At 44.8% G+C, this 12709-nt stretch overlaps 1 protein-coding gene across 1 annotated transcript; it reads right to left on the reverse strand.

Annotated features, from left to right (window-relative positions):
- Positions 1-4152: 4152 nt before the first annotated feature.
- On the reverse strand, positions 4153-11489 carry LOC125775425 (uncharacterized). The gene is made up of 2 exons (XM_049446041.1): positions 9524-11489; positions 4153-4273 (listed from the first exon to the last, which is right to left on the reverse strand). The coding sequence occupies exon 1, from the start codon at positions 10981-10983 to the stop codon at positions 9973-9975; it is 1011 nt and encodes a 336-aa protein (XP_049301998.1). The 5' UTR covers positions 10984-11489; the 3' UTR covers positions 4153-4273; positions 9524-9972.
- Positions 11490-12709: the final 1220 nt, after the last annotated feature.

The raw sequence follows: 12709 nt of genomic DNA on the forward strand, positions 1-12709 counted from the left end.
ACACTTTCAGTTTTTGGCTCTACCTCTTTTTCACTATATTGACATACATACGTATATAACAATATATGTATACATATATTATATACTATACAATTGATATATTTGAACGCCACGTATGTTTATATTTAAATGTATAAATTTAAAGGGAATCAAGGGATTTTGGGATTTCGCCGTAGCCCTTTATTTTAAAATAAAAGTGAAAAATTCTTATTTCAAAATTGAATTATTATACTTTTTTCGCAAATTTTTCGATCCGCGTTTGCAATTATCGGTCGTCTTTTCGCAATTTTGGTCGATTTTTGTTCGGACATTTTCCGATTAAATTACTTTGTTGCGATATTGCTCATTTTGCGCATTTATTTAATTGGCTTTCGTAGGAATCGATATTCACCCCTATCATGCATTTCGATTACGTTCCCGCTCTACGCTCCGCCGGAGTCGAAATTAGGTATCATGCATTGCGATTGGATTGAAAGAAGAAGAGGAAGAGCTATAACTCTTTCGAAATCAGCTGTTTGCTTTGAAATATGTGAAACTGGAACATAACAAAGTCAGTGGAGTCATGTGTAGAAGTTCACGCAAGTGACGAAAGTTCTCTGATCGCCATTCACTTGGGAGTGGCCAGAAACGATTCTTTTACATATGACTCAAGCAGCTCACGACTTCCGTTCTTTGACCAAGTATCCTCTGGGTAGCCTAAGAACATCCGTTTAAAGGCGAGCTAAAGTGAGAAGGCGAAATATCCCTGCAAAGGGTTGTGCGCTGGGTTTGGGACGTCAAAAAGCACCCCCATTGAAAATCAACTATAAGCCTCGGATGAGAGACCCCCCTTTTGATGACGACCATGGCAAACGAAATAAGGACCAGGAATTGAGGGCATGCACCTGGAATGTCCGGTCCCTTAATTGGGAAGGTGCCGCTGCCCAGCTGGTTGATGTCCTCGTGAATATAAAGGCTGACATCACCGCCGTCCAAGAAATGCGATGGACGGGACAAGGACAGAGACGAGTAGGTCCTTGTAACATTTACAACAGTGGCCATATAAAGGAGCGCAAGTTTGGTGTTGGATTCGTGGTGGGAGAGAGACTCCGTCGCCGAGTACTATCATTCACTCCGGAGAATGAACGTCTAGCCACAATCCGCATCAAAGCGAGGTTCTTCAACATATCGCTGATTTGCGCCCACGCCCCGATGGAAGAGAAGGACGATGTGACCAAAGATGCCTTTTATGAATGCTTGGAGCGCACTTATGTGAGATGCCCTCGCCACGATGTCAAAATCGTGCTTGGCGACTTCAACGCCAGGGTGGGCAAAGAAGGTATCTTTGGCACTACGGTCGGTAAATTCAGCCTCCACGAGGAAACATCCCCAAATGGGTTGAGGCTGATCGACTTCGCCGGGGCCCGAAATATGGTTATCTGTAGTACTAGATTCCAGCATAAGAAGATACAGCAAGCTACCTGGCTGTCTCCGGATCGAAAAACCACCAACCAGATCGATCATGTTGTGATAGACAGAAGACACGTCTCCAGTGTTTTAGATGTGCGTGCGCTCCGAGGTCCTAACATCGACTCGGACCACTATATTGTTGCAGCCAAAATTCGAACCCGCCTCTGTGCAGCAAAAAACGCACGCCAACAAACACAAGGAAGGTTCGACGTCGAGAAGCTGCAATCACAACAGACAGCCGAACGATTTTCTACTCGGCTTGCACTCCTGCTCTCTGAGAGCACTCGTCAACAACTCGGTATAAGGGAACTGTGGGACGGCATTTCAAACTCCTTACGTACAGCTGCAACCGAAACCATTGATTTTCGGAAAGTGCAAAAGAACAGCTGGTACGACGAGGAGTGCCGTGTCGCAGCGGAGAGAAAACAGGCTGCCTACCTCGCAACGTTACGATCAACCAAAACACGTGCGGGACGGGATAGATACCGAGAGTTGAAGAGGGAAGCGAGACGCATTTGTAGACAGAAAAAGAAAGAGGCCGAAATGCGTGAGTACGAAGAGTTTGATAAGCTGGCCGACAGGGGTAATGGTCAAAAATTCTACGAAAAGATGCGGCGACTTACAGAAGGTTTCAAGACCGGAGCATACTTTTGTAGAACCCCCCAAGGTGATCTAGCCACCGATGCCCAGAGCATACTTAAATTATGGAGGGAACACTTCTCCAGCCTGCTGAATGGCAGTGAACGCACAACACCAGGAGAAGGCGAACCCGATACCCCAATCGATGACGATGGAGCAGGCGTTCCATTGCCCGACCATGAAGAAGTTCGAATAGCAATTGCCCGCCTGAAAAACAACAAAGCGGCAGGGGCCGATGGATTGCCGGCCGAGCTATTCAAACACGGCGGCGAAGAGCAGTTAAGGTGCATGCATCAGCTTCTTTGCAAAATATGGTCGGATGAAGGCATGCCCAACGATTGGAATTGAAGTGTGCTATGCCCAATCCATTAAATAGGAGACCCAACAATCTACGCCAACTACCGTGGGATTAGCCTCCTCAACATCGCATATAAGGTTCTGTCGAGCGTATTGTGTGAAAGATTAAAGCCCACCGTCAACAAACTGATTGGACCTTATCAGTGTGGCTTTACTGTGGCTGGTAAATCAACAACCGACCAGATATTCACCATGCGCCAAATCTTGGAAAAGACCCGTGAAAGGAGAATCGACACATACCGCCTCTTCGATTTCAAAGTTGCTTTCGACAGCACGAAAAGGAGCTGCCTTTATGCCGCGATGTCTGAATTTGGTATCCCCTCAAAACTAATACGGCTGTGTAAACTGACGTTGAGCAGCACCAAGAGCTCCGTCAGGATCGGGAAGGACCTCTCCGAGCCGTTCGATACCAAACGAGGTCTCAGACAAGGCGACTCCCTATCGTGCGACTTTTTTAATCTGCTGCTGGAGAAAATTATTCGAGCTGCAGAACTGAATCGAGCAGGTACAATCTTTTATAAGAGTGTACAGCTGCTGGCGTATGCCGATGATATTGATATCATCGGTCTCAACACCCGCGCCGTTAGTTCTGCTTTCTCCAGACTGAACAAGGAAGCAACGCAAATGGGTCTGGCAGTGAACGAGGGCAAGACGAAATATCTCCTGTCATCAAACAAACAGTCGTCGCACTCGCGACTTGGCTCCCACGTCACTGTTGACAGTCATAACTTTGAAGTTGTAGATAATTTCGTCTATTTAGGAACCAGCATTAACACCACCAATAATGTCAGCCTGGAAATCCAATGCAGGATTACTCTTGCCAACAGGTGCTACTTCGGACTGAGTAGGCAATTGAAAAGTAAAGTCCTCTCTCGACGAACAAAAGCCAAACTCTATAAGTCGCTCATAATTCCCATCCTGCTATATGGTGCAGAGGCTTGGACGATGACGACAACCGATGAGTCGACGTTGCGAGTTTTCGAGAGAAAAGTTCTGCGAAAGATTTATGGTCCTTTGCGCGTTGGCCACGGCGAATATCGCATTCGATGGAACGATGAGCTGTACGAGATATACGACGACATTGACATAGTTCAGCGAATTAACCGGATGGATGAAAACACTCCAGCTCTGAAAGTATTCGACGCAGTACCCGCCGCGGGAAGGAGAGGAAGAGGAAGACCTCCACTCCGTTGGAAGGACCAAGTGGAGAAGGACCTGGCCTCGCTTGGAATATCTATTTGGCGCCACGTAGCGAAGAGAAGAAACGACTGGCGCGCTATTGTTGACTCGGCTATAATCGCGTAAGCGGTGTCTACGCCAGTAAACAAGAAGAAGAGGAACATAACAAAGCAAAAATACACAAATTACTGCTGTTCAAAGAAAATAAATAAAAGTAAAATTTTTATATTATTATTTTTATTAAACGTAACTATGGAATCTTTATCCGTGGCGATATTACTGGTTGAGGAGGAGAGCAGCGCATCTCAGAATGCTGGGGTGAGAATTGAAAGGAGAAGATTACGAGATATGTGCGATCCCTTCCAGATGAATGACGGGCTGTAAGTAATTGCACGTGAAAGTAGACATTTTTCTTACAATTTGTTTACTTATTTAGATTCAAAAAAACTTTCTTCTGAATAAGGACGCATTCAAGTATGTCCTATATACGTTTGCGGAAGAAACGACGGGAAGTAAATTTCATGCTACCTTTTTCCAAAAAGCCTGCACATCTTCCTTAGGACGCTGGTGGAAACCGTTGGCTACATCTAGCTTACTCTCCATCATATCTGTCAATTTTCCATATTGCTCTGGTGTTGTTGTTTTTGACCTGAAAGCATATCAAAAAACATCACTAAAACTGGAAATATCGTGTGTTTTACAACTTTTAAATACAAGTTTTACTTACATTTTTAGAAAATTAAAAAAAAATCACGCAAATAATAAAATTTTCGCAGCAAAATAAAAACACAAAAAGTTCTCCGCCAACAAAATTGCAACTTAGCAAAACGGAGCTACGATCGAAATGCATGATAGGCAGAATTGTAAATTTCGAAGTTGAACTGAACGGGAACGGAACGCATGATACCAAAGTCGCCAAACGGAGAAAATTTCAATTCAAGTCGAAATGCGTGATAGGGGTGATTTTTTTTTTTTCGTTTTCGTAACTTTTATTGCTATTGTTCATTTCTAATAACTTATTGGTTTGGCTTTCGTATATTTTAGAATCGATATATATACATATATTTCGTTGGTGGGAGAGAGACTCCGTCGCCGAGTACTATCATTCACTCCGGAGAATGAACGTCTAGCCACAATCCGCATCAAAGCGAGGTTCTTCAACATAACGATTAATTGCGCCCACGACCCGATGGAAGAGAAGGACGATGAGACCAAAGATTCCTTTTATGAATTCTTGGAGCGCACTAATGAGAGATGCCCTCGCCACGATGTCAAAATCGTGCTTGGCGACTTCAACGCCAGGGTGGACAAAGAAGGTATCTTTGGCACTACGGTCGGTAAATTCAGCCTCCACGAGGAAACATCCCCAAATGGGTTAAGGCTGATCGACTTCGCCGGGACCCGAAATAGGGTTATCTGTAGTACTAGATTCCAGCATAAGAAGATACATCAAGCTACTTGGCTGTCTCCGGATCGAAAAACCACCAAATAGATCGATCATGTTGTGGTAGACAGAAGACACGTCTCCAGTGTTTTAGATGTGCGTGCGCTCCGAGGTCCTAACATCGACTCGGACCACTATATTGTTGCAGCCAAAATTCGCACCCGCCTCTGTGCAGCAAAAAACGCACGCCAACAAACACAAGGAAGGTTCGACGTCGAGAAGCTGCAATCACAACAGACAGCCGAACGATTTTCTACTCGGCTTGCACTCCTGCTCTCTGAGAGCACTCGCCAACAACTCGGTATAAGGGAACTGTGGGACGGCATTTCAAACTCCTTACGTACAGCTGCAACCGAAACCATTGATTTTCGGAAAGTGCAAAAGAACAGCTGGTACGACGAGGAGTGCCGTGTCGCAGCGGAGAGAAAACAGGCTGCCTACCTCGCAACGTTACGATCAACCAAAACACGTGCGGGACGGGATAGATACCGAGAGTTGAAGAGGGAAGCGAGACGCATTTGTAGACAGAAAAAGAAAGAGGCCGAAATGCGTGAGTACGAAGAGTTTGATAAGCTGGCCGACAGGGGTAATGGTCAAAAATTCTACGAAAAGATGCGGCGACTTACAGAAGGTTTCAAGACCGGAGCATACTTTTGTAGAACCCCCCAAGGTGATCTAGCCACCGATGCCCAGAGCATACTTAAATTATGGAGGGAACACTTCTCCAGCCTGCTGAATGGCAGTGAACGCACAACACCAGGAGAAGGCGAACCCGATACCCCAATCGATGACGATGGAGCAGGCGTTCCATTGCCCGACCATGAAGAAGTTCGAATAGCAATTGCCCGCCTGAAAAACAACAAAGCGGCAGGGGCCGATGGATTGCCGGCCGAGCTATTCAAACACGGCGGCGAAGAGCAGTTAAGGTGCATGCATCAGCTTCTTTGCAAAATATGGTCGGATGAAGGCATGCCCAACGATTGGAATTGAAGTGTGCTATGCCCAATCCATTAAATAGGAGACCCAACAATCTACGCCAACTACCGTGGGATTAGCCTCCTCAACATCGCATATAAGGTTCTGTCGAGCGTATTGTGTGAAAGATTAAAGCCCACCGTCAACAAACTGATTGGACCTTATCAGTGTGGCTTTACTGTGGCTGGTAAATCAACAACCGACCAGATATTCACCATGCGCCAAATCTTGGAAAAGACCCGTGAAAGGAGAATCGACACATACCGCCTCTTCGATTTCAAAGCTGCTTTCGACAGCACGAAAAGGAGCTGCCTTTATGCCGCGATGTCTGAATTTGGTATCCCCTCAAAACTAATACGGCTGTGTAAACTGACGTTGAGCAGCACCAAGAGCTCCGTCAGGATCGGGAAGGACCTCTCCGAGCCGTTCGATACCAAACGAGGTCTCAGACAAGGCGACTCCCTATCGTGCGACTTTTTTAATCTGCTGCTGGAGAAAATTATTCGAGCTGCAGAACTGAATCGAGCAGGTACAATCTTTTATAAGAGTGTACAGCTGCTGGCGTATGCCGATGATATTGATATCATCGGTCTCAACACCCGCGCCGTTAGTTCTGCTTTCTCCAGACTGAACAAGGAAGCAACGCAAATGGGTCTGGCAGTGAACGAGGGCAAGACGAAATATCTCCTGTCATCAAACAAACAGTCGTCGCACTCGCGACTTGGCTCCCACGTCACTGTTGACAGTCATAACTTTGAAGTTGTAGATAATTTCGTCTATTTAGGAACCAGCATTAACACCACCAATAATGTCAGCCTGGAAATCCAATGCAGGATTACTCTTGCCAACAGGTGCTACTTCGGACTGAGTAGGCAATTGAAAAGTAAAGTCCTCTCTCGACGAACAAAAGCCAAACTCTATAAGTCGCTCATAATTCCCATCCTGCTATATGGTGCAGAGGCTTGGACGATGACGACAACCGATGAGTCGACGTTGCGAGTTTTCGAGAGAAAAGTTCTGCGAAAGATTTATGGTCCTTTGCGCGTTGGCCACGGCGAATATCGCATTCGATGGAACGATGAGCTGTACGAGATATACGACGACATTGACATAGTTCAGCGAATTAACCGGATGGATGAAAACACTCCAGCTCTGAAAGTATTCGACGCAGTACCCGCCGCGGGAAGGAGAGGAAGAGGAAGACCTCCACTCCGTTGGAAGGACCAAGTGGAGAAGGACCTGGCCTCGCTTGGAATATCTATTTGGCGCCACGTAGCGAAGAGAAGAAACGACTGGCGCGCTATTGTTGACTCGGCTATAATCGCGTAAGCGGTGTCTACGCCAGTAAACAAGAAGAAGAGGAACATAACAAAGCAAAAATACACAAATTACTGCTGTTCAAAGAAAATAAATAAAAGTAAAATTTTTATATTATTATTTTTATTAAACGTAACTATGGAATCTTTATCCGTGGCGATATTACTGGTTGAGGAGGAGAGCAGCGCATCTCAGAATGCTGGGGTGAGAATTGAAAGGAGAAGATTACGAGATATGTGCGATCCCTTCCAGATGAATGACGGGCTGTAAGTAATTGCACGTGAAAGTAGACATTTTTCTTACAATTTGTTTACTTATTTAGATTCAAAAAAACTTTCTTCTGAATAAGGACGCATTCAAGTATGTCCTATATACGTTTGCGGAAGAAACGACGGGAAGTAAATTTCATGCTACCTTTTTCCAAAAAGCCTGCACATCTTCCTTAGGACGCTGGTGGAAACCGTTGGCTACATCTAGCTTACTCTCCATCATATCTGTCAATTTTCCATATTGCTCTGGTGTTGTTGTTTTTGACCTGAAAGCATATCAAAAAACATCACTAAAACTGGAAATATCGTGTGTTTTACAACTTTTAAATACAAGTTTTACTTACATTTTTAGAAAATTAAAAAAAAATCACGCAAATAATAAAATTTTCGCAGCAAAATAAAAACACAAAAAGTTCTCCGCCAACAAAATTGCAACTTAGCAAAACGGAGCTACGATCGAAATGCATGATAGGCAGAATTGTAAATTTCGAAGTTGAACTGAACGGGAACGGAACGCATGATACCAAAGTCGCCAAACGGAGAAAATTTCAATTCAAGTCGAAATGCGTGATAGGGGTGATTTTTTTTTTTTCGTTTTCGTAACTTTTATTGCTATTGTTCATTTCTAATAACTTATTGGTTTGGCTTTCGTATATTTTAGAATCGATATATATACATATATTTCGTTTTCGTTATGGATTCTTAATATATCTGTTGCCAACCTATTCAGTATTTTTTCGGAAATTTAATTTAAACAAGCAAAAATGAGCAAGCCAAAGCCAACTCTCACAACCCTGTCTCCAAGTAAGGAGTTGACGGACTTAAAATCGTTAAGACGTCAAAGAACGGTTGCGAAAAGTAGTATTTTGCGCATTAAAACGGGCCTTCTCGAAAAGACTATGCCTTTAGACCCAATCGAATTCGAATGTCGTCTCGATATATTAAATTCACATAGTGAAAAATTAATAAAGTGCCAATCAAAGATTGAAGAAATTGATGAAGACGACAAGGCCCGAGGGGAGTTAGAGGACATAATCGTTGAAACGAAGTCCATAATTAAGTCAATTTTAGCAAAAAATAAAACTTCACCTGACAAAACAACTTTTGTAGCTTCTCACAGCTCAAGGCTCCCTAAAATGAATTTGCCGAGATTCAAGGGAGAATATTCAGAGTTTAAAAATTTTATGAGTTTGTTTAAGAGCTTCGTTCATAACGATTCAAATATCCCAGATATAGAAAAATTTAACCATTAAGTAAATTGTCCATTTGGAGAGGCTTTTGGAGCAGTTAAAGCATTTCAGATGTCGGATGAAAATTACCCGAAAGCGTTGGCAAGTCTCGAAAAAGTGTATGATAATAAATGTTTGATCTTTTTCAATACAATATTTAATTTTTTTTTGCTGGCAACAATCCCAAAGCCTTCTGCGCCTTCATTGCGTTCAATAATTGAAGAAGTGTCAGCGTTGTAGGGCTCGTTGCTATCGCTGGGCGATGAGAAACAGATTACAAATGCTATAATTATATACATAGTAATGACAAAGGTTGATTCTGCCTCCCGAACCAAATGGGAAGAAGCGCTGGACTATGACAAACTGCCACTGTGGAAGGACTGTGAAGCCACCCTAAATAGGAGATTCCAGCAGCTATCAGGGAAAGGAGTATCAGTACCTCTCTCGGATGCTGAAGGGTATCCAGGAGTGATCCGACATGGAAGGCTCATCGGATACCCTCCAGTTATCCACAACGAGACTGTCTGTGTCTGCCGATAGCGTGAGGTCAAGCACTTCCTCTTACCCCGGAAACCTATCCGAGCTTGGAGAAATAAAAGTTGGCTTATCGCCCTTGTTGCAAATACTTAGATTACTATTCAAAATATACTGCAAGAGTGACTCACCTCTGGTGTTTATACTGGAGCTACCCCATACGGTGTGCCTTGCATTTGCATCACACCCTATTAGGACATCATCCTTCTTGTTCTCCTCTACTAGCCTGGTGAGCGGCGCCGGTGGTATGTCTTCGTCATGGGCCAAGTAGGCCGAGACCAAGAAGAAGGGCTTTTCCTTCTGTTCCACCTTCACCACTGTGATATCTGCTGTGCTGTAATTAGGACAAAGAAATGCATTTATACTTTTATTGATAAGAATGCATGCCCTAGGTTTACCTCTGTTCCGCGTGTAAAACAGGTTATAATTGCTGCTGTTTAGCCCTTTTATGGAATTCTCATTGAACCAGGGCTCCTGTATTAGGCTGATGTCGATGCCCCCCTCGTTCACGAGGGTTGTCAGATTCGCTGTAGCACTCTTCGAGTGCTGCAGGTTAATCTGTACGCATCTTATGCTGTTTTTATTGGGCATCCCGGGGTTCTTCAGTGCCCACATTCCTTAGCAACTGGCTGGCGTCGTCGACCTCTTCCGTGTCGTCTTCGTCAGCCGCTTTGTCGCCTTGGAAGATTTTTAATCTGGCCTTGCGTATTCCGAAGCTGATTTTGTTGTCAGTCTTCTTCAGAGCCTCAATGGACTCATCACAAATGGCCACTAGTATTGGCTTGCTTGCTTTGTTTGGTTTTTCCTCCTTGATAAGCTGCCACTCATCTATACCAGGTATAGATTTGTTCTGCAGCTTAATGCACCTCAGGAGTTTTTCGCCTGGCTCCTCTAGTGGGGGTAGCCAAATGCGAGCCCGAGGCCTCTTCGGAATATCGCTGGCGGGTATAAGCCTCAATTGGAGGCCTTCAAAGGCGTTGCTAATTTTAGCAACACTACCCGTCAGGAAATCCAGCGAGGCCTGGTCCGCGCACTTGATGACCCTGTAGCCCCTGAGGGTCTCAGAGGAGTCAAACTCCGGGTGAGGAACCGCCGGATTGTCGAGTACATAGCTTAGCACCATACTCGACAATCTGACGTCGATCTCCACAAACCTCTCTCGTATAGTGCTCGGAGAGGAGGATTTCCCATCTATAATGGCCACCTGCAGGCTATCTCTGGCTGCATCGCAGAAATGCCTTGCCGTTGTTGTGCAGCTGTGTTCTCCTTCGCTCCTCCTCGGTTTTTTGGGCTGAGTTCCGGGTACTTCTGTCGTGGAGCGATTTCTCTTCCGAGAAGTGCTCTCTTTTTTGCTCTGTTCTTGAGGTTGTGATTGCTTCCTTTTCAGGTAGCTTTCATATTCCTCTACGATAGATTTGAGGCGTTTTGTTTCAGCCTCATCAACTGGGGTACCGGCTGCCTGGTCTTTGGCTATCTTCCCTAGTATGAAGACCGCCCTCTGGTACCGGTTTTTCCTCAGCTGATTCTGGGATTTCTTGTGATTCTTTTTGCTGTCTCTTTTAGCCGCCAGTGCACTTTGGTTGGTGCTCATGGCAGCCGTGGAGGTGGACGCCTCCTCCCTTAATTTTGATGTATTGTCTGCTGTATCTACCGGTGTACTTTGGTTGGTACGTCCGTTAGTACTCTTACTTGTCTCCTGGCTGGAGGCAAGCAGTTCGTCCTCTTCGGATTCCTGTAACTCATGTCCGTAGTCGTTGCTGTTGTCGTCGTCATGGTTGTTGTTGTAGTTGTTGTTGTTGTTATATTGGTTACGTTCATGTTTTGGTCCCACGAGTAAGCCGGAAAGGGTTGGTCACTCGTCCGCAGAGCCGGTATACGGAGAGAAGGCGATTTATACCTCCGACCTCGCCCGGGCATCGGAGGGGACCGTTCGCGATCAGCTATTTATTACCCCCCGCTGACCATTCAGCCCTTGGCACGGGTACCTCGACACTTTGGCTTAGGGTGGTGTTGGTTCGGGTATCCTCACAATTCCACAATAGGAGATGGGCGTAAAACCTAGGGTTTATTCATCCATATCACTATTGTGGGAAATTATGAAGTGTCCCTCTTAGTTCGTAAGATTAGAGTGCGTTTCCTTTGGGATGCACACTTTACTCTTACTTAAGCCCCTTCGCCACGGCAAGGCGACCAACTTCAAAGAGGAAAATCAAATCGGTACCCTTATACATAAATTGCTTGCGTAAGGGACATACCGTTTCCAAATGCAGAGCGGATCGTTGCCGCATATGCAATCGATCTCATCACTTGCTGTTGCATTAGTATCCAGTGTCCTTCCCCGCTGCATCCCATCTGCAACCATCAACCACACATGCCATGCATACAGCCAATATGCCGGATCGGGTCATGTTGGCAACAGCAGTAATTTTAGTAAGTTCCAGCTGTGGAGACTACCTGCCTGCGAGAGCTTTGCTGGATTCAGGTTCCCAGGTCTACTTTATGACGGAGGACTTGGCGCAGAAGTTGCGGATTCAACGTCAGTACAAAACATTAGGCGTAATAGGAATTGGCAATTCCAATACAAAAGTGGGGTCAAAACTAAGTGCGTTTGTTAAGTCGCGGTTAAATAATTTTGAATTTTTGGCGGAATTCTGGGTAATGCGATACATTTCGGCAAATCATGCAGACCATAACATCAATGTTAGTGGCTGGAAAATTCCGCACAATATTGAATTGGCAGATCCAGAATTCCACAAATCTATAAAAGTGGATATCCTATTGGGTGCTGAAAAATTTTTCGACCTTTTAGCTGTTCTTCTTCTTCTTAATTGACGTAGATACCACTTACGCGATTATAGCCGAAGTTTTCATTGGGTGTTGCTTTTTACGTGGCGGGTCCCAAGCCTAGCGCACAAACCTATGTAGGGGATGTTTCGCCTTCTCACTTTAGCTCGCCTTAAAACGGATGTTCTTAGGCTACCCAGAGGACACTTGGTCAAAAACCGGAAGTCGTGAGCTGCTTGAGCCATATGTAAAAGCATCGTTTCTGGCCACTCCCAAGTGAATGGCGATCAGAGAACTTTACTCACTTGCGTGAACTTCTACACATGACCCCATCCTCCATCCCTTTAGCTGTTGGCCAAATTAAAAATGATCCTAACCAGCCAACTTTTCAGAAAACCCTTTTAGGATGGATTGTATCTGGCAAATACGCCATTAATATAAATTCTCCTCCCAGATTACATAGCACATTATGCCAAGCTGAAGAAGACTTCATCTCAATAGATTCAGTAGTCCAAAAATTTTGGCCTCTAGAA

This window comes from Bactrocera dorsalis, chromosome 1 (genome assembly GCF_023373825.1).
Source record: "Bactrocera dorsalis isolate Fly_Bdor chromosome 1, ASM2337382v1, whole genome shotgun sequence".
Classification (NCBI taxonomy): domain Eukaryota; kingdom Metazoa; phylum Arthropoda; class Insecta; order Diptera; family Tephritidae; genus Bactrocera; species Bactrocera dorsalis.